Below are 22,148 nucleotides of genomic sequence, written 5' to 3'. Positions count from 1 at the left end.
CAACGCAACAACGTTGAAACAAGTAATTGGCGGCCGGCAAATTATATTGGGGAAGAACACATGGAATGTGTAGCTTACATATGTTCAATTAACTCGAGCAGTCAATCACCGATTCTAGAGAAGCGATTGTTCCAGAGCGGAATGTCAGAAAAAGTTATGTGCACGGCATCGTGTATACTTCCAAATGTGAAGAGAAAAAAAAAAAAAAACACGCACGAATTTTCCAAAATAGAGTTTATTTTCCAATATGATGCCAAAAGCAACGATTTTCTCGCAGAAGTAGGAAACGTAAGTGCGGCGTTATCTAAGGCTTAACTGTTGCATTTCGCAATGGCACCGGCAGACTCCATAAAGATACGGGGGCACGCAAGGGAGGACTTTATATGCTTCGAAAGAGCGCTTGTGTATACGTTAGGAAAACGCATTTAAGTGGAGTAACGAATGCGACTCAACGCCTTGAAAGCCTCGCAATGGAGACGCCAGACCCGTCCTTAAAGTGCCGGTTAGATACTCAAGCAACACAGAAAGGAAAAGAAGCAAGCGGCATTGGCGATGTAAAAGGTTCTCCGAATCGCCCTCCTATTGAATCAAAAACGGAAGAACATCGCGCTAAAGATAAGGCCTCGGCGGGTTTTATCGGGTGCGAACAAGGAACGCCACGGCTCACAGGAATCGCGAAAAGAAAAAAAGAAAGAAAAAAAAAAACAAGCCCGGGCATCTGGCGGCGATGAGATTCCGGCCGCAAATCCAGCAGCAAGGAGAGCGAGCGCCTTCCATATCCGAAGTACCGAAAATTCGGAAGCCGCGGAGGGTATCGATGGCGAGTCGCAAAATACCTTTCGTATAGGTTCGCCCATGGAGAAAAGCAAACAAAAGAGGAAAAAAAAAAAAAAAAAAGGGGGGGGGGGGGGGGGGGTGTCGGCGCGGGAGTATGAAATGACCAGACAAGGGGCAAGGCTCACGCCTGGAAAGAAAACGTTCAAAAATTAAAAAAATAAGACGGGCATCCCGTGGCGTAGGCATTACTATGAGCGGGGAACCGGCTCTCGGATGCGCCGAGGCGAGCGGCGCGGCCGGTTGTGTACGGACGGCGGCGGCGGGCGGAGAATATTCCGGTTTCTCTGCAAACACGCCACCGCGTGACAACCATACGAAATGACTGGTCGGCCGTCGTACGCACAGCGTAGATGTGACCGGCCCGCCACGTCACACCAAGATAGCCCGTACGCGAATGAAAACTGCAGCTATCCACCGTGTAGTAATAAAAGCGTGCAGTGACCGCGTTGCGTAATGACGGAGGCGCGCCCCAGCGCCCCAACCGGTGGTGGCGTCGATACCAAGGCGCCGACGTGGAGCGGACACGACGCGATCGGTGTGTGTGCAAGTCGCGTTCTACTATTAGAGGCGCATGCCGTATCACTCGGCGTGTCGACTGCAGGACCAAGGTCGTCGTCGCCACACGGACGAGCATGAATGGGCGCTCGTTGAACAACGCGTTTGCAGACTTTGCAACATTATTCCCACAATCTGCGAGCCCCACAATATAGGTTTCCACCAGGCTACAGTAAATGAGTAGCTGCGTCCAATGCAGAAACACCCTGAATGAACGTCTTCACGGCCGCTCGATAAGTAGCGCAACACGCGCGACCGTTTAATCACTGGCGAGCCACGACTTGTGTGGCTCACAGGGAAGTTCACAAAGTTAGCTATCTAATGTCTTGCATATACTGGCAATCGTATTGTAGTTTGACCGTGAAAATGCATTGCATCAAGGCGCGGCACCTAATCTCGCCGCCTGCTGTGCTCGGGAAATTTACAGCCCCATGCATATGGGTGCAGAAATCTGTTAGGGTGACCAGTTGCAGGTACAGACAAAGCTAGCGTCTTCCTGTGCAGTTCTGCAATAAGAAGCGACAGCGGTATGCAACTGCTCCCCACTGATTTCGTTAAATGGAACACGAAGTGTAGTATTCATGTCTAGGTAATCAATCCACAGTCAAAACGTCCGATAGATCAAAACACAAGAGATGTTTAATGCAAAGTGAATCAAGTAGGCTGGCTGGACGATGTTTCAAGAGCTAGAACGACCTTTGTTTAAGGCAACGTTGTCAGCCGTGCTGCGTTGGTTTTGATCGGCTGAGCTGAACCACCCACAACAAATGCACAGAACGCCTCGGGTAGGCTTCGGAGGCCCCGCCCCCTGGTTAGTGCTACCTCTTATGTCATGAAAACAGCAGCTGGCATCACGACAAAGATGACGAGTAGGCCCTTTACGAACAGACTAATAGTGTCACATAATCAAAAACAAAAAAATGTTTTAGATGGACACAGAGCGTAAACCTAGGCATGGCGCACGTAGAGAACAGGCTCATGTCAAGAAAAGGCGAGAACGAGGACGGCAAAGGAATACTGGTGTCATGCACCCCTTATGCAAGCTTGTACGACGTCAGTTCAATTTACGTAATCTCAGCGTGCCACTATATATACGTTTCAAAGCTATAGAAAACAATGCAGCGTACCGAGCCTGTTCACTTCTACATGAAGAATAACATCGACTCCACCGATTTGCGAGCGACACTTCCTATAGCAAGGCTGCGATTCGGGTCACTTGCTTATCATTGAGGCGAAACGCGCTGGACGCACACATCCTATCCGTTTTGCGTCCCGTTCTAAGTCATTGCGGTTTCGTTTTGTGCGCGTTTCTCGTTAGTATAGCGCGTTACTATAACCCGATTTCGTAGACCTTATCTACAGTACATGTAGCCTAGGCAGCACAGGTGTATAGATGAAAGCGGACCATGTGACGCGGTAGCCCGTTGTATGTGCGGCGAGATGAAACTCATACTGGGCGACGGCAGCTGCTGCGTCACCTCGAAGACGGGAATGGAAGCGAAGCAAGCGCTGGAAAGGTCACACCGACTCGGAAGGAAAAAGAGACGTGGCGACAGATTCGACTGTGTGGAAGGATGGAAGACGGGTTGCACACAAAGGTTGAACGTGGCTTACAAAACCATATTGCGCCTTTTGTCACTTCTGCACACACTGCCGACATAGTTGACAAGGCACTCATTTTTCGTACCAACCAGCCCCTCCCCTCTAATGCCGTTTGGTCCTGAGGGTGAAATAAAACTACGCTCCAGTGTGTCTCGGACTAGATCGGGACCCGATTTGCTCTCTAGCGCTTCGAGTTAATTTTTCCCGAACTAGTGAACCGTCTCTTAATATGAAATGGAATATACGCCACCACGGAGGGACCAATCTGATTTTCATTTAAATAAAGGAATGGCGCTTACAGGACAAAATCAGGAGCAGATACCAATGTTTTTCGAGAAACAATTTTCTGGTAACGCACGCAGGCTTCTTAAAAGTGCAGGGAAATTAGTGACTCGCATTCGCGAACTAACAGTGTCCAGGAGTCTACAAATAGCCCAGCCGTTGCACGGTGCGTGAACTTGAGCAACGCAGGTCTGCAGTCGTGGCGGCAAACGACACCGGACACATTCGTATACATCACGCTCTATTGTCTAGGCGTCTTCTAGCTGCTGCCACCGTCTATTGTCCCAAAGGGGGTTACTGTACGGAGACTGAGCTGGGAAATACATCAGCTACTCTACTGATCTGCGCTACAGAAAAATAATTAATGATTAAGGTAACACCTGCCCAAACGCAGAGTCCAGTTCAATAGACCTAGAGCCTGGCATCTCGCGCTATACGACGCAAGGCAAAGGTGACAAGGCGCCGTTTTAGTTCTTGCTCGCCACGTTTAAGTTATTCCGTCCGTTCAATGTAATTCTGCGCGCAAACTGGTATTTGTAGTGACGGATCGTATCACTAAACGTAAAGAACCAGCGTTCTCTATATACTTTTATAGTTCATTCCACGCCTCCTATCGCCAGCAAACCGGATCAAACTTGATTCAAGGCTTTTATCTGCCACAATGTGTTAATGCAAAACACTACAAGGCAGAGTATCGTAAATAAAGCAATTTTAATGCACGCCCTCCGGAAATTAAAATGGTTATTACATCGGAGATAGCGTAGAGGGCGTTCACCCGCTGTACTGCAGTTCCGGTGTCAGGTGAGCTATTACTTTTCGCACTTGGTCGGTGGTGATAGCGACGCTCCTCCGCGCTATCAGTGGGATCAGCCGATGAGGGCAACAATGTGGGCTTGTTGGTACAGGCCATCTAATCAGCGGGCCGTGCATGGTGGATAAGAGCGGCATAAAATCGAGCGGGAGGCATGGCTACACAACCGTGGCCCTGAATTCCAACGAGCTAATATCCCACCACAAGACGTATAGCGATATTTGCGTTTTTCGCTCGAAAAAGGAAGCGCGAACTTTACCGCAGGGAAAGGTTTATTGGCATGCCGAATGAATGGAAGTTCGGCTCCTGGTCTTGAAACACCGTTTCACCTCGGGCGCCGCGCACATTTTTTTTTTTTTTAATCTCTCGGAACGGGTGAGCTTATAAATTTCGATAACGCGTGCATTTCGTGACAAAATCGCCTCTACGGCCATGCAAAGCGGCGTTTAAACAGCGCCAAACAATTCCGCGCGTTAGAACCAAGCGTGTGGCAACGCGCTGCCTCACCGCGAGGCACATTTGAGAGCGCCGGAAAGGCGGTCGCAGCAGCCAGCTTGGTTGACGCACCAGAAGTCAGGAGAGTGCCCTCAAAGGTGACTGCAGAATCACTGTGGCCGCAAAGAAGCCGCCCAGACGATGGCGCGACGGAAACTCGTTGCGGGGAGTTAAAACGAAGCGTCAGCGAAGAGAACGGCGCGCCGAGGGAGGGCGCGGCGGCGAGGAGACGCGGAAACAAGATCCTTTCCTAAAAAACCGAGCGAGCACGTGGGGCGTGGTTCCGTCCCGGCGGCCGCCGCCCGCACGCGGAACACGGGACGGCACCGCACGAGCCGCGGCTGCAGTCCGGTCAAGTGGGGGGGAATGCGAAGTGCACTTTAAGCAAGTCTATTAACACCTTGACGGCCGGCGCAGGCCAGTTCACATTTTGTCAAACACCGGGTCGCGTGAGAAAACGTGCAACAAACGCAGGAAAGGCGAGAGTGCGCATAGAGCTTCCGAACTGTGCTTGCAACGACAGGTAAACGCCGATGTTGCGGGCATTCGTGTGAAAGGCCTCTGACCCGCAACATCTCGTGCAGCTTGTCACGATTAAATCGAGTACTGCTCGTATGCCGTCCCGCCACGCGTAAACGAATGAAGGGCCGCACGGTCTGGTAGTGTCATAAGTAGCCGTGTTGGCCTGCACATCGGTAAAGCTTCAATTATATGTAGATACACTCGGGCCCCGTGCAGCTTGTTCGACAATGACGAGAAATGGCCGCGAATTCAATTTTCAAACATAACTGCTCAGGGCTCCCTTGTGCCCAACATGTACTATACACTAATGTTGGCGTACAGAGAAACCTTTGGCAGCAGAAACTTGCTCTTGCTGCCTTTATACAAGTAGGTCACGTTCAATTTTTAGATTTTGTGAATGCAAAATTTTCCCGGCCTACTGCACGCGTTTTGTGGTCCTTGCTGGCGAACTACGCGCGCTAGCCACGGTACATCACCTCTAGAGCAGCTTCCGAACCGCGAGCGCTGCAACCGCTAACGCTGCAAGTTACACTCCCCCGTAGCGACGCTAACCCCGCCGGGTTCTAAACGCTGCGGAGCCGCATCAAGAGAAGGCGCGATGGGAAATCGGCGCACACACAGCGCGCCGCAAGAGCGCCACAACATTTAGCAATGTCGGTAACTACTGTACGGGAAGCTGCGAAAAGCATACACGGTGAAAGAGCCTAGCTGGTTTGCTGAAGTGCACAGCACGGAGAGCACACCACCGCGAGTATCCACGTGGATAAGCATCCTCAAAGCTGAACCTATGCTGAATATTGTCGAGTTCAAGCGGCTGTGATGCTAAATGCCGAGCCGAAGTAGGCAACGCGCCCCACGTGCGCAGACTAGGGCACACGCCCACCACCGAACTCTCCTCGGCCGCGCATCAAGGGTTCGCGGCAAAGACCCAAGCGGAAAGGAAAGCGGCGTCGAGGCTGCCGTCACTCACCTGCTTCCCGAGTGCCAGGCAGGCGGCGGCGACGAGGAACAGAACTGGGAGTAGTTGAAGGCTGCGATGCGATGCCATCGTGGGACATCGAATGCGGCCTGAACCGGCGTCGACACACGCAACACGCCGACTGCCGCCGACAGATTTGAACGGGCGCTTTCTTTGGCGCGCTCGCGCCCTCTCTGAGCACGCCGACGCGAACAGCGCCCCCGCTCGGCAGCCACCGACGGCGCTGCCCCCTCCTTTGCCCCCTCCGGCGCTTCTTACGATCGCCGTACGCGCTCATTTCCTAAAACGAGCGTCTGCGCTGCTCTTTTATTCTTTCCCCCCCATTTCTTGGAGCCCCCACCTTGGGCACTTAATGGCAGTCCCGTATCTGCGTGTTACGTGGTCTGTTTTGATAAGTTCCCCCGCGTCTGCTCCTCCTCCTTTACGGAGCGGTGTTCTTCGCCAGAACACTTGTCTTGGTGGGGTGGAAGATGCGAAAGAAAACACGGGACTCGAGGATATCGAGGAGAGAGAGCTCGCCGTCAGCGAAACCGGTTGCCCTCCCTCGGAGAGAGCAGGGGCGACGGATGCCGGCAGGAACAGTCTGACCGGAACACCATACTCGTGCTCGAGAAGCGGCCGCCTGAAGATGGGAGTGGTCGCCATATCCTCCAGTGGGCAGCTCGACAAGTGATCGGGCTGCGCTGTGAGGAGTGCCCGTGCGATCACAAGAGGCACGCGATGTGCCCCGCAGTCTCCGTGCACAAGGCAGCGCTTCGCAGTGACGCGGCACCTAGGGTAGGATTACGTTGAATGTTCCTCGCTTCCCTGCTGGGGAGTCTCTCGTTGAGCCGAGAAACCGCCTAAGCGTTGATGTTCTCCGCGTAAAGAGAGAGAAAGTGGAGACGAAAGGCAGAGAGGTTAATCGGAGCAACTGCCCGGTTAATTGATCATTGTGGCGCCAGTAGGTTTCTAATTTTGCCATAATTTCACCGTTCTTGCAGGGTCTCGCCCAGATGTCGAAATGGAATAGATAATGAAATAAGCTTTCTCTGCTCGGTTTTGTGTCTGCACAGCTCGGTGAGCCTGCAAGCTAATTCGCGACTTGCGGATTTCATTGCGGGCGTTCTACCGATTCAGCTCTGCAAGTCATATATATGTATGTAGACTTACGTACATTATTACTCGTTTAAGCTCTTTCCGGGAACCGTGTTTCGATGATGATGATGATGATGATGATGATGATGATCTAAGCGTATTCCCCTTTGTATCGGGTGATCAATGTGAGTTTCGATCTGGCACGCATAAGAAGAATCTAGTTAAATAGAAGAGTACATATAAACACAAAACTAACAAACAAAAACACAATCGGAGGAAAAAAGAAAACACGACAAAGGGGACAAACGGCTCGTCTTCTGTTCACAAAAGCGTTGGTTCACATCACTGAACTGGTTCCGTCTCCGATCTGTTTCTCTGGAGCGCCACCAAAATTCTACTCTCCCCTTAGTCATTTCAACCGCTTCTCAAAGCGGGTCCTGTCCCTCCGGGCAAAAGCACATTCGAGCACTTCGCTGCCGTCCGTGACCCCGCCAGGGCTGGCGGCTCCGGCGGTGGCAAGGTTCGTCGTTACTGGAGGCAGAATCCCAGGACACTCCATAACAATATGACTTGTTGTTTCCTTGAAGCTGTTGCGCAGGGGGCAGGTGGGGTCAAGGTCCGCCGTGAATTTGGAGCGGAGTGACCATGTTCGGAGGACTCCGCTTCGGGCTTCGCTCAACAGGCCTCTGGAATTATCCTATATGGACTCCTTCTCTGTGGCCATCTTTTGAGCACAGTAGATGGGCATTACCACTTTCTGTAGTGCAGTATCTTGCCAGAGACCATGTTCGACTTCGTCTACATGTTTGCTTAATTTCTGCCGCTGGGTCTGCTGGTGCGCAGCCGAAAGCCTAACTGGATCTACTTCGTATCGTTCGGTGAGCCTTCTCGTGCGCGCCACCCACTTGGTGAGGAGGCACCGCCGACGTACACATTAACGCTGAAAGAGTTAAGGGCCCCGCGTCGCAGAAAATTCTGCGTTGGCATCGGTGTCGGCGTCGGCGTAAGCATCGGCGTCTGGCGGAAATAATCATGCCGAACCACATCATCCCGAACCACCCTGACCAGGCGGGCCCTTCGCGTGGCGCAAGGCGTTAGTGAACAAAAATTAAATTTCTCAAAGTAAAATCCGTGATAAAAATTGTAAAGTACGACTTAACCACAACCTACAGACGTGACAGCGTCGGATTGTAATTTGAATATACGAGAAAAGAGCCTCAAAAGCAGCCAGGGATCGTTGAATGCTATCGCGTTCCACTCTTAAAGGCCTTAAGCGTCCTCCAATTCTGATGATGTTTCGCTCTACTTTGGTTCTAGGCAACATTGAAGGAAATTTTGAAGGCTTCTCAAGCCCACATGCCTTCCGGCGTAACAGCAAGCCGACGCTCGTAGGCTAGTTTTGCCACTGCCTCTCGGGCCTCAAAGGGGGACCAACCAAGGTCGCCTTGTACGGCTTTGTTAGGTGTGAACCTGTGCGCGCCTAGAGCTGCACGACCAACTTAACGCTGCCTGATTTCAAACGCTTGTATCGTGGACGATGAGAGGCAGGTTACGGAGTCGCGGAAGCTGAGCCCAGGCACCGCCACTGCCTTCCAGAGAGCACGTGTGGTCCCAAATCTGTTAAATGACCACAAAGCCCGGCTTCCCAGAAATGCCCTGCGGGTGACAGCTTTTGCTCGGAGCTCTTCTTCATATCTAAAATGTAATTATGGGTGGCTGTTATCTTTACTCCGAGGTATTTGTAGCTGTCCACCCATTCAACGGGGCCTCCCTGTAAACGGAGGAGTGGTACTTCGTGATTCTCATCTGCGCTCAAGCGCTCGGCACCTGATTTCTGCGCATTAAAGCGTAGCACGAGAGATGTACCCTCTTCCGAGCAGACATCTGATATGGCTTGGAGGCGAGAGGCACTAGCTGCCAGTGCCACAATGCCATCTGTGTATAGCAGAGCTGGCAGAATTCGTTTGTGGAAGTCCCTTCCTCTATGTATGACAGAGCGAAGCCTCGGCTACACTCTGCTGCAGCTGCCTCTACATGTCAGAGATGAATAGCATAAAGAGCATTGGAAACATAAGACAGTCCTGTCTGAACCCCCTCTGGACCTCTATTTTCTGAGTGTTGCCACCTTCCCAGTTTATTACTGCACGGTTGTCTCTATATACAATTTGCAGTATGCGGAGCAGGCTCCCAGGTATTGCTCGTTCCTGCAGTTTCGTCCGCAGTACTTCGTGCTCTATGGAGTAACATGCCTGAGTGATGTCCAAGAAGGCAATTACTATCTCCCTGCCGTCAAGTCTAGCAATCTGTATTATCTGAGAAAAAACAAAGAGGTTGTCCTCCAGACATCGGCCAGGCCTAAAACCATTAGCGAGTTCTCCCAGGACATTAGCCTCCTCAGCCCAGTGTTGGATCCGAGCCCTGAGTATGCGACCAAATAGCCTGTATAGAGCTGATGCTGCTGTTGTAGGCCTACAACTCTCGGGTAGGCCTTTGTCAGCGCCCTTCTTCAGCACAAATCTGATCCTGGATACACTTGAGCTTGCGGTATAAATAAACTTTGCAGTATTGCCTTAAGCGCATCCTGCATTACCTGCCGTGCCTGTTTGCTGCAATTATTTTCACAGCAAGGAAGGCATCTTATGCAGCCCGGTGGCTAATTTTCCTGCCATGCATTTTAAGGCCCTCTCCAGTCCCACGTGCCTCAGCAGGGGGGGGGGGGGGGATATTGGCTTATTATGTATTCTTCTAGAAACCGCAGGAATTCCTCGTAGTCAGTTGCAGTGGCGTTATCTCTCAGCTTGCTGGTGTGCGCGTCAGCTGTAGGCTGAAGGGATCGAACGTATCTCCAGCCTTTCTTGCCTGCCTCTCTGTCCGCTGTCTTAACTTCATATAGGAACTTCTTGTTGATCCTTCTCATCTTCAGTTGTGCGAGCTGGGCAATATGTTTCATTATTTTTCCTGGTAACCGTTCCAACAGCCAAGAATCTCAGGTGGGTCGATCCCCTCACGAATGGCCAGCTTGCGTTGCCTGCATGCCTGTTTTAGTGTCTTTAGAGCTGTTGCAACCTCCATATTCCAGCAACCCTCGCGTCTTCTTCTTCCCCTCAAGCTTGCAAGCAGGCTTGAAATTTCGCCATGGCTGCGTGCATCCAAGTTTTGAAGTCCGTATACTGCGTGAAGTCAGCTTTTGCAGCCTCCTCGATAAGGTGACTGTTTGGGCATGTTGGTAAGACATGAAAGAACTTTATGTGCACAAGACGAGGACAAGAGAAGAGGCTTATCTTCTTTCTGGGGTTTTACGTGACAAAACCAGTTCTGATTATGAGGCACGCCGTAGTGGAGGGCTCCGGATTAATTTTGTCCACCTGGGGTTCTTTAACGTGCACTGCAACGCAAGCACACAGGCGTTTTTACATTTCGCCTTCATCGAAATGCGGCCACCAGTGGCCGGGATGCGATCCCGCGACCTCGTGCTCAGCATCGCAACGCCTTAGCTAACTGAGCCCCCACGGCGGGTCAGAGAAGAGGCTAAGACACACGAGCGCAGGTGTGCCTTATGTGCCTTCTCCTCCTCGAACGTACTGGCAATTTTCTCAATAGCCCAGTCTTGCAGAGATTGTTCTGGATGGAGAGTCTGATTTGTCTCTGGATGTCCCAAAAAGGATTTGAATCCTGTTGTGGTCACTGCCGGCACATTACTGACCCGTAGAGTCAATAACCATTTCACCTAACCGAGCGAAGAGGGTCGGTGATACAAGGCAAAAATCAATGCATGAGGTTTCATCTCACCCGCCCATGTGATATTTTCTGTGCATTTTGACGCAGTGTTCACCAATATCACGTCTGTCTTGTCTATCCTTTCTAATAATATCGTGCCCATCCGATCTGTGGTTTTGTCCAACTCCTCTGTGGGCATCGAAATCACCCACTGTGATCGTGGGCAGAGCTACGTTTGCCATGTCCCCTTCCACGCATGTCAGAATTTCAACATTTCGGTCATATGTACTTCCCTGTGCTAAGGTGTAAACAATTCCCAAAGCCACCTTTTGTGATCCCGGCTGGCCCGTCAACCACATGTGTTAACGCAAGATAGATGGGCGCGGTCACCGCAAGACGCGCCTGCATGCATCGGACCATCAGAAAAACGTTACGGATGATTATTTCTGTTGTCCACGTTGTCACCGAATCTTGTGCAATCAGACTGTATGCGCGACGCCAATAGTGTTGTATTTCCTGGAAAGCAAGCGGGCACCAGCGATTACGCTGGGAACTTCAGAGTCATGTATAACTAGCCGACGCGCTTGACGCGCATACTAGATTTCGAGGATCGACGCATGTGCTCGTCATTATCATTCTGCCTGAATGTAACTTGATTTTGTGGCCACAGCTTCACCCGATAAAGAGTTCGTCTTTTGACTCACCACTGTGCCACAGTCTGATTCTTCGCCGTCACGACAACGTGACAACTTTCACAACCGCTACTGACCCCTGCTCGTTGGGTCAGCGAGAGACGTGCGGGAGGCGGCTTCGCTAGCTGTACGCGAGAATAAAATGGTGTTTCGGTGGACCTAAAAAACTACGTCGATGATGACGTAGAAATCTCCAGGGCTGACATCATAAAAATAGTGGTTCAGGATGTTCTCGAAGTGCACCCGCCGGCTGATAATTATAGTGAGGGCACTGCCTATGGGAGCTGCAAGAACAAGCGGAGTTCATGCAGCTGATCATTCCCTGGGTATGTTGGTGCATTTCTTCACCAACATGAAGACACTAAATAGTTTTCAGCAAGCTAGCTGTAGCCTGCGTGGTAACTTGACGCATTTGCGCGGCCATATATATAAGCTAGGTGTCTAGATTTGACGTTATTGCCCCGCTGTTTCATTCCGAAAGTCAAATGGTTTTAAGGCGAAAGCCTTAGATGGCAAAACATCCGACGACTGTCCGGCGTTATGGCACCAAAATTCAAGTGACATCTCAGGTGACATCTAAGACACATTAAAGAAACTCTTATCATGAGTAGAAGCAACTTCGAAATGACTATGGAAGCTACGAACATAGCCACATTTGGTGACGCATGCGCCAGTAAGCCATCACTTTCTTTATCAATAAAAGAGCTGTTATACCTCTGTTCGCGTTGAACTGACACGCTTCTAAATACTCTGTGCGGCCACAAAAGTGTCTGCGTGTGCTTTTCCCGGTTTTGTTCATATTGGCCGAGCAATGCACACGTGTCTTATGACGTTTTGAGGAGTACACCTGTGAGAACTGGAAATTAATCTGTCGTTGAAAGTTATCGCTGTGTGTTTGTCTAATGTGCATTTCCATGTCCCTCTCATTCTGCGTGGTCTACAAGAAAGTAAACGAACGAAAAAGAAAGAGAAATCCATGACTATTCTAACATGCCATTAACCACGCAGAACCAGTGGCGATGTCTAGGCGACCGAGAAAGAGAACAAGTAAAGAGAAAACAAGTAATAGGAAGTAACAACGCATTTCAATTTGAACGTCAAAGTAATTTAATGAATGTCTCGTCAGCGCGCAGGCTTTCGCCTTCATCTTCTTTAGCGTATGCTAAAGTGACTGTCAACTTTTCCGACATCGAGACACACGGTAGTGATACATCCATATCCATTTAAAGATCTACGCACACAGTGGGTCTCTCGCGCTTGGTTACCTGAAGGACTGGAGTGAGTTTAGGTCATATATGGAGCACGCTTACCGGGGGAGGCCTCACCCACAAGCCACATCGCAGAAGCAATGAAATATGCCAAGTGCTCGATCGCTCTCATCGAATCTGACTTCGACACTGAACTCGTTAGATTGTGAGATTCGGCGGCGTGCAGTACAGTGGTGCAGGCGCACTAAGTCAATATATATCCGGGATGCATGCCGCATTCAGATAAACATACAAGTTGAGGTTGAGCGCAGGAAATCACTCTGAGTAGCTGGATCCTCGCAAGCCGCTGTCACATATCTGGAAGACAATACGTGGTCTTCGCTCATCCCCACAACAACGACAGCCTTTTACAGCTTTGGCCCTCCGTCATGGCCGAGATGAGCTTCACGTGCTGTGGCAGAGGAATTTTGTGCGAGAATTCCTGGCGAGCCTTTCACGACAAGCGGCGATGTCAGTGTAGTCCCTAAGAATCGGTTTCTTAAAATGGATGTGCTTTTTGTGAATGAACAAGTGGCACTGGCCGTATCTAATGCATCACCAGTGCCGCCCTGATATTATTAGGCAAAAGGCAAGAAACACGTTACTAACTTGTTTTAACATTTAATCTTAAACAGCGCCAGGAAACACGGACAAGGAAGAGCACGGGACCAGCGCTGACTGCCAACTTCATGTGTTGGCAGTCAGCGCTAGTCCCGTGCTCTTCCTCGTCCGTGTTTTTTTGGCGCTGTTTAAAATGAATGATCCGTACCAAATAGCTCGCACACAAACCCTTCTGATTGCTTTAACAACTCATCGTATAGTGGCACGGTTCCCCGCCAGAGGAAGTCAAGTCGGCTTATACCACTGCTAAAGCCAGAAAAACATCTCGTCGGACTTGGCATATCGCTCTCTTGCTCTTGCGGGATGCATCGTGAAGGTGATGGAAACGATATGGTCTTTGCAGATGATATCTCGAGCGTTACATCGTCTACCCCACGTACATGGCAGGCATTTGTTGGGTTCATTCATCTGTCGACAGTGTCATTGACCTCTCAAACATTTGTCCAAGAAGAGAAAAGTCGCAAACACATAGCAGTTGCGCCATATCTCGATGTCAGATAAAAAACAAAGAAGGCAGGGAGGTTAACCAGACGCAAGACTCCGATTTAGTACACGGCTCCAGGGGTTATGAAAGAGGAGCTTAGAAAAATGAGAGAAGGAGAAGACAGAGAGATAAAAACAAAAAGTAATCAGTAACTGTTATAGATGTTCCCTGAGTCCGGTCGATCGCAAAAAAAAAAAAAAAAAAAAGGTACAATAATGCTTCCACCGTGTTCTGTTATAGGGTGTCGACGTGAAAGGTGCATATAACAATGTTACTCTTGATTCTATCCTTAACTCTCTGGAGGCTGTCGGAATTGGTGGCCACATGTTTCAGCGGTTACACAACTGCATAAGATGTCGGTAATTCTTCGTACAAAGTGAAGCTGGCCCCACAACGGAACATTACACCTATTATGGCTTCCCTCAGGGATGATTATTGAGCGCCACTGTTTTCAACGTGAGCTTAAGCGGTCTAGCTGACCTTTTACCAAACACAGTTCGGCCTTCGAGGTGTATACCGATGACACATGACTTTCAAATTCTGTGGTTGCACGTCTCCGGGTGCGCGCACGGCTCCAGAGGGCAGCAAACTTGACGTCTTATCTCTGAACGTTGGGCTTGACTTTGCCCAGGAAAAATTTAGCGTAGCTTGCACTGGAGGCGCAATGCTAAAGAGACAGCGCAGCTTAGGCGCACTTAGCTAGTCCGGGCTTTTGGGCTAGGCTAAGCACGACCAAGTCATCCCCAGCATTTTCCGGAATTTATTGATTATTGGCCGATTATCAATTAGATATTCATTGGCTATCGATTGGCTATCGCAAGGTATTGGCCACGTATTTGGGCTAGTCTAAGGACTACCAAGTCATTCCCAGCATTTCCCGGAATTTATTGATTATTGATCAATTATAGATTAGCTATTGATTGGCTGTCGATTGGCTATCGCAAGGTATTGGCCACGTATTTGGGCTAGGCTAAGCACCACCAAGTCATCCCCAGCATTTCCCGCAATTTATTGATGATTGATCGATTATTGATTAGCTATTGATTGGCTATCGATTGGCTATCGCAAGGTATTGGTCACGTATTTGGGCTAGGCTAAGGACTACGAAGTCATCCCCAGCATTTTTTGGAAGTTATTGATTATTGATAGATTATAGATTAGGTATTGATTGCCTATCGATTGGCTATCGCAAGCCACGTATTTGGGCTAGGCTAAGGACTACCAAGTCATCCCCAGCATTTTCTGGAATTTATTGATTATTGATCGATTATTGATTAGCTATTGTTGGCTATCGATTACTGACAAAGCTTAAGTAGTCACAACCATGCTTAGCTAGACTTAGCCAGGCTCAGCTTCGCTAGTTTACAGGGATATGTGCCATTGCGCTTGAACCATTTCTGCACTACCGCCAGGATCGGCCAACAATTTCTGTTCGCATGGTACGGACTAACGCTCAGCTTAAACAGCTCCGCTGTTAAAAGTGCGCTAGTTGCCTTCACACGCAAACCCACGAAGCCATGCCCGCTCTTTAACGGCGGACGGACTATAACTTATGAAAAGATTCTTCGAATCTCGTATGGACTAACCGAATCGAATTTTCGTGGAGCCTCCACTGCGCATGTCTGAAAAATAAACTGTCATTCATCGCGAGTGTACAGAAATTCACGTGGGGAAACATTGAGCACATCTGCAGGCTCCATAGCAATTATACAGAGCCCTGTTCCTGCGATGTTTATGCAACAGCCTGCCAGTGTTTGTCCAGCACGTACAAGTACAATATTCGCTCGTTGGAGAACTTACTGGGTCAGGCACTGCGCACGTGTTTAGGACTTGTTCGACGTACTTCAAATGCTCTAAAGAATCGTGCTCGCCAGAGATCATCCGATCCCAACATACATCGCTGTTTGTTAATTGTCTCAGTCTGCACACTCACCTTTCCAGCATCCTCGAGCACCACATTGCTCTCCTACCCTCATATAGACCTAGATCTACATTTCTTGGTAGTAATCGTTACCCCTCAAGGCTGCCTTCCACGAAGATATACCACAGCAGCAGAGCCTTTACGTGCCTTACGGTGCCAAAAACTAGCCTCAGATGCGCCATGATATTCCGGGAATTACGAAAAGGCCGATTATCCAAGAATTGTTCTAAAATAGGCCGCGATGCAATTATTGAATGAGACAAAATGAGACCGGAGGTCCTATCGCGCTCATTGTTAGTTACAACGCGAAAGCGAGTGGCAAAGCGGTCGTGTGTTGTAGCTCGTAGAGAGCGTGATAGTACTTACATCAATAGCAATGGGTCGGTCTCATCATTCATCCCTGCTAGGCTTAACACAATGTAATTTAAACGGTCCCATATTACATGAATAGTGGCAGTGATTTCTGGCCTGCGTGCTGCTATAAAACACGTTATGGAAAAGCGGCCTCTCAAATTGCTCCTATTTTGACGACTACAATGCAGCCTCGCAGGACTTATCGCAGGACTCATAAGCAGCTGGCACACCAGAAAAAATAGCAAACTGGGACAGTTGGTACTGATTTATGCTTTAAGGGTAGCAGTTTGTCCCTTTAATTGCTTCAGCCATTCGTCCCTTGTTAGCTCGAGCACTACCCTTCAAACATGAATGGTTTATCAGATAGGACCACCATCAAGTTCCCAATGAAGGACATGATATCGTATATCAGTTGCTACCCGGACGCATGCGTATTGCTAGTGATGACTCAGTTGACGAGCCTGTCCGGTCTGCGCATGAAGTAACTAGAATATTTATACACGCCCTATCTAGAGGCAACAGTGCAAGGAAACTTGAATTCATGGTTCCAACCATGACACATACCTATATATCTTTGCCCAGCCCCTAGAAAAATCGCCTGCAAAAACTGGATCCTTCCTTGTAGCTACGGCTGCTAACACGTACAAGTTTTCTGCTTTGATGCGAAATTGTTGTGCCATGTTTGACTCGGGCTGGCAACTTCAAAGACTTACTCGTTTCTCATTAAAATGAGTGACACGCCTATGTGCGATTTTTTCGGAATCAGATAGGCTATTGAACACTTTCTGTGCCACCGCTCCGCATACGACACCCAGTGCCGAACTCGTCGGTCTGCATTAAACCGGGAGGCTGGACTATTTATTCTGAATAGCATATTGAGAAGAAAATGTTCTTGGACCTCAGCCGAGCACGTCGTTGGTGCAGAAAGCCATGACAACAGTACTGTGGTTCCTGTAGGTGGTGGTGCCACGGGCAAGGTTGTTAGCCTTGCATGCTAGCACGGCAATTGTTTCGTCTGAGCACACTGTTAGCGCGGGTGTTTGACCAAACTTTCATTCATTCGGTGTCTGTCTCGAAGGAAGGCGAAGAACAGGCATAGAGCTCTTTTCTCGAATACTGCAGGCCCTTCCGGGAACTCTACCCCATGAAAGCCCACGTGGGGAAGACCGTGAAGTAACGCCTTTCTTTCCTCTTCAAACTGCGGGCATAGTAAGACGCAATGTTCCACAGCACTTTCATCATCAAGGACATCAAGTCGAAAGGTCTTTCCGACCGTTGAAGAGTTTCTACGTGCATCTTCACGTGTGTGCGCAGCTTGTGAGGAGTAGTCTCTCCTCGTTTCTCTCTTTTCGCCACTTTGTTCCCTTCTCCCTATGCAGGGCTTGGTTAACCTTCCTGCCTGCCTCTCGCTTTCTCCTCTCTCTCCAGATTAATTGTCAGCTTTTGCTACATATCGCCTGCACGGTCCTTGCCGGAGACAGTGACTCATTTGTTTAAAAGTGCATAAAGAAATATTTTGTACGTATCAGTAAATCAAATAAGTGCTTGCTTTTACGAACGACCTAACTTTTGGTTTCTATGCTGCTTCTCGTTTTGTTTTGTTTCGTGGCTATTGGAGTGCATTATAAATACTAGATTTTTTTTAGTTTTGTTGATCACCTCTGTTATTACGAACTTATTTACCAATTGCGCTATATCGATATATCATATAAAGGTATAGTGAGACATATGTGGTATATGCCATAATAATAAAAAAAAAACTTGGAGGACGCTTAAGATGTCGCCTTTAAGAGTGGAACGCGACGGAATTCAAAGATCCCTGACCAGTTCTCAGGCTTCTCGGCAACTGCATCTTATGTAACCGTAATGTTTACCGGGAAACGCTGGCGGCGAACGCTATGCACGAAGGTGAACTTTCTGGTAGAGACGCGGCGTCTTGCGTGGGCCGATCCTGGAGGTCGTGCGCAACTGCGCCAAAAAATTGCCTAATTTTCAGGTTCCTGTTACTGTTTCGCAGTTTTTAATATTTCATTCTGAGAAGATTTAACATAAAAGGCATGCGCTGTCGACGATTTGTTTCATGATATTTCTTTGTGGGCTGTCATTATCAAAATTGTGAGGAATAACTTTGTCAAGAATGTAAGACAAGGTATGAGCAACCTTAGTGGTAGAATGGTGTGGCAATAGACCAACATATACCGCATGTCATATAGCAAGGCGTGGCATATACCTACATATATGCGGAAATGTTCACTCTCGGACAATGATGTACACCGGATTGCGATCGGGGCACTTAACGCTCTCGTGTTAATACACAGACGGAACCTACGCCAACGGGCACTGCACATATCCAGAAAATCTCATTAAGCAGTACAGCAAACTTGTTGGCTCCCAAAAGTGTGCACTTTCTAATTGTATAGTTTACTTATGTTAAATAAACTTTCAAACTTTCAGTTCTCAAGAATATTAGAGGCGCTTTTGTTATCGACAAAAGTGCGGAAGCAGTGTCACTCCACAGGCCAACAATGTTCCTGCAGTTCTAAGCTTGATACGTGGTACGAATGCAGCGCAGCCTGAGCATATAAATAGGGGCCTTCATTTTCGGGTTTTATATTTTTTTTTCATAAATTGGGAGCATACAGATTGTGCGTTACTTTAACGAGGAAAACTGGGGAGAAATCGGGGGTTTTGTTGTCTAGCAGGCCAACGTTCAGCATTTTTCTCATAACTTTAGAAACGATTAACACAAGCAATGGCTTCCTTTTAGGCACAAATGTTCTGTTTAAACAAGTAAAATTTACTGACACCAACATGTAATTGCAAATAGAGCTGCTCGCAAATCATGTGACGAACTGGCATCTCCGAACTTTTATTGTCGGGCATTAAAAAGTACAAAACATATATAGTTTATATACACGGACATGCTTCGCAGAACGTGTGATGCCTTTCTTTATTTTTACAAGCCCTTCATGACATACATTGTCGTATGCATTGTGAGCATTTCTGTTTCCATCTAGACATGTCGGGCCTTCCGTCCTTTGCTGTTGTCGTCCTGCTCTACTGGTTCCCAATATGAGATCTTACAACAAAATTGATGGAATTACCCTTCTTTCAACGTAATTTAGTTTGGTAAATATCTTCTCTATGTCACGGCTGCCGTTCGCAATGCAAACCAACGTCAGCGCTGCCTTATTTCGCTTCGTAGCGCATTACCGCCGTTTACATGCATGCATGTGAAGGAAGTACCATGCAGTGCGCCATTATCGTAGTCAATTAAACGCGGCTACTAATAAAGCAACATGCTTTCGTTCACACAACAACGGAAGGCTCTGAATGTATTATATATTATATATATATATATATACCGATTATTGGTCGAGTATTAAGCGAAAGCTACCACATTGCCACATCTTATATCATCGCCGCTGTATGTGCCAGGTCATGAAGACGACGCTGAAGTAGCGCTCGGGTAGGAAGAACAGAGACGACGACGTTATTATTCCTATAAAGTGCTTCTATCCCTGCTGCATACCGGCTTTCTTATCTTCTACCAGGTCGTCACAATATTTACATAATAATGATATTATTATTATTATTATTATTATTATTATTATTATTATTATTATTATTATTATTATTATTATTATTATTATTATTATTATTATTATTATTATTATTATTATTATTATTATTATTATACACCTTAACCACTTGCTCACAAAACGCGGGAAGCATTCATTAGAACTGTAACACCTGCGTTTATTATTGTTTTTTGAGGAAAGGGCAGACTTCGGAGACGAATCTGGTGCAACCAGATTTTTATAAATTTTGTTCGGGGTGGAAGAATTGGGCATTATTGTGCTGTACTCGAAAGCGAAGGACCTTATGTATAAAGTTTGTATTAAGTATAATGTGAACGAGGGCATGAGGGCAGTACGGGGATATCTAAAAGAAGTAGTTTCATCTTTACGTTTCTTATCGGTACGCTTTTCTTTGCAATATTTGACCGATGTGTCACGTAAGAAACTGTACAAAGACCTCGTTGATTTGTTATTTCCTGTGCCATTGTACCGTGAATTATACTGTGTAGGTCCAGGAAAAGATATATTGAAACGCATTAAAAGAAAGCTGGACACAGGAACCTTGCCCGTTAAAACATGGTTAGAAGACAGGGGTTTATTTGCTCCGTGGGGTACTAACTGTTTATTACGCAAAAAAAAAAAAAACAGAGTCCATTGAACACGTGTTTTTAGATTGCTGGATCGGGCTGTTCTTCTGGGACATCTTACAGAGAACTCTGAAAAAAGAGTTGCCATTAAATCCGCATGGAATCCGTTATCTCACGGTTGAAAACGACGATGGCGTGCCTTTTGATCTTGTCATGCTCTTGGGCCTGCACAGCATATGGCGAATGCGGGCGGCTGCACACAATGCAGATATTGATGTTAGACTCGTTCGCGAACATTTTTGCGAATCTGTGCCCCATTTTGTCGAAGTGCAGAAGGTGCAGACGTATGTACCGGAGTGGGTTCAAAGATTGGAACTTTTGTTGCACATGCCGAAATACTGATGACATGTAGTCAGCAAACAGCTGACGGTTCACCGATATATGATCTTGTTATTCTGTTCTTCTGAGCTCGTAAGATCTGAGACATGCGAGGCAATAGAGAAAAAAAAAAAGTGGCTGTATAGCCCAGTGATTACGACGCTCGCTTTAGGACCTGCGGTACGCGGGTTCGAACCCCACCTCGGCAAGAAGGTTTATTTTATTTTCCTTCTTGCTAGTTTCTTGATACGCACCACAAATTACGGCTGGCTTAAACAGCTTTGCTGTTAAAAAGATATAATTATAAAAACTACGGGGCTCGGTCGTTATATAGAGCACTGACGACCGAGCACCGTAGGTCTTAAAATCGTATCTTGCACCACGTGCGGTATATATATATATATATATATATATATATATATATATATATATATATATATATATATATGCGTCGGACAGCTACGCTAACGTTAGCTGGGACACCCTCTAGAGACACGTGTTCGCGTGATTCGGCAGTCGGGGTCAGATGCGTGTGGGATGTCTCACCTCTACGGTGCGGCGTTGCGGATGCTACCGGCTGTGCTCAGGCGGCCGCTACACAGTGGGAAGTGAAGCGGCACCAGGCTCACAAGGCGCTCGTAATGCGTGTGTGCTATCATTCGGCACGCTTTGCAGCGTTCTTTTTCTTTTCCGTCTGACTTCGAACACAGTGGGGCACGGACGAGCACTGCTCCACCGCACTCGATGCCCCCTAAGCGCGCCGTGCGTGGACTGGATTGCTCTAGCATTGGCTGACGCAGTCTACCGCTTACGCAATGGTGCACGGCTTTAGTGGCACAGCACACAAAGGCGGCCAACGCTCGACTCCCTTGACATCGCACGGGATCCGGATGCACCACGCGGTGGTGCTTTCGTCGACGGAAGACACCCGCAGCGGACCCCTGCCGCCACTTGCTACCTGGTCTTTCTTTCTTTCTTTCTTCTTTCTTTCTTTCTTTCTTTCTTTCTTTCTTTCTTTCTTTCTTTCTTTCTTTTCTTGCCATACTGGCCACACTGATGTTCAAGCACGCTCGGTGTGTTAATCCCGCCTTCCGCTGTCCTTCATTTAAATAAAGAATAGAAGGAACATAAAAAAAAGAAAAAAAAATAATAATGAGCCCAGGATCGAGAGGCGACCTAGCTTGGTGAAATCAACGCGCATAATATTATGCCACGTTTTCCTTCTCTGTGATGCTTGATTTATTCTCTTGTTCTTGACAGCGCATGCGTGCTATCTGTGTCATCCGATTTTCACTTCTGCGCCAGACAAAAAAAAAAAAAAAAAAAAAAAAAAACGCCTCCATTCCATCCTGTGCAAGTGCATGTACAGCGGAGCTGTTGCCGATTTTAAACTAGCACCACAACCA

General features: G+C 48.0%; 1 protein-coding gene across 40 annotated transcripts in view; it reads right to left on the bottom strand.

Annotated features, from left to right (window-relative positions):
* The window catches only part of LOC119446815 (basement membrane-specific heparan sulfate proteoglycan core protein), a 436,128-nt gene extending 429,893 nt beyond the window's left edge, over positions 1 to 6,235 (bottom strand). For 30 of the 40 annotated variants that reach the window (XM_049664395.1, XM_049664396.1, XM_049664417.1 and 27 more), the window contains exon 1: positions 6,075 to 6,235. In XM_049664395.1, the coding sequence (XP_049520352.1) occupies positions 6,075 to 6,152 (78 nt within the window). In that variant the 5' untranslated portion in view covers positions 6,153 to 6,235. The remainder of the gene's footprint in view (positions 1 to 6,074) is intronic. The other 10 variants (XM_049664425.1, XM_049664429.1, XM_049664431.1 and 7 more) reach the window with 1 other exon arrangement.
* Between the last annotated feature and the right edge of the window lie 15,913 nt (positions 6,236 to 22,148).

This window comes from Dermacentor silvarum, chromosome 3 (assembly GCF_013339745.2).
Source record: "Dermacentor silvarum isolate Dsil-2018 chromosome 3, BIME_Dsil_1.4, whole genome shotgun sequence".
Lineage (NCBI taxonomy): Eukaryota > Metazoa > Arthropoda > Arachnida > Ixodida > Ixodidae > Dermacentor > Dermacentor silvarum.
The sequence above is the reverse complement of the archived record's forward strand: the minus strand, read 5'-3'. Positions and strand labels throughout refer to the sequence as shown.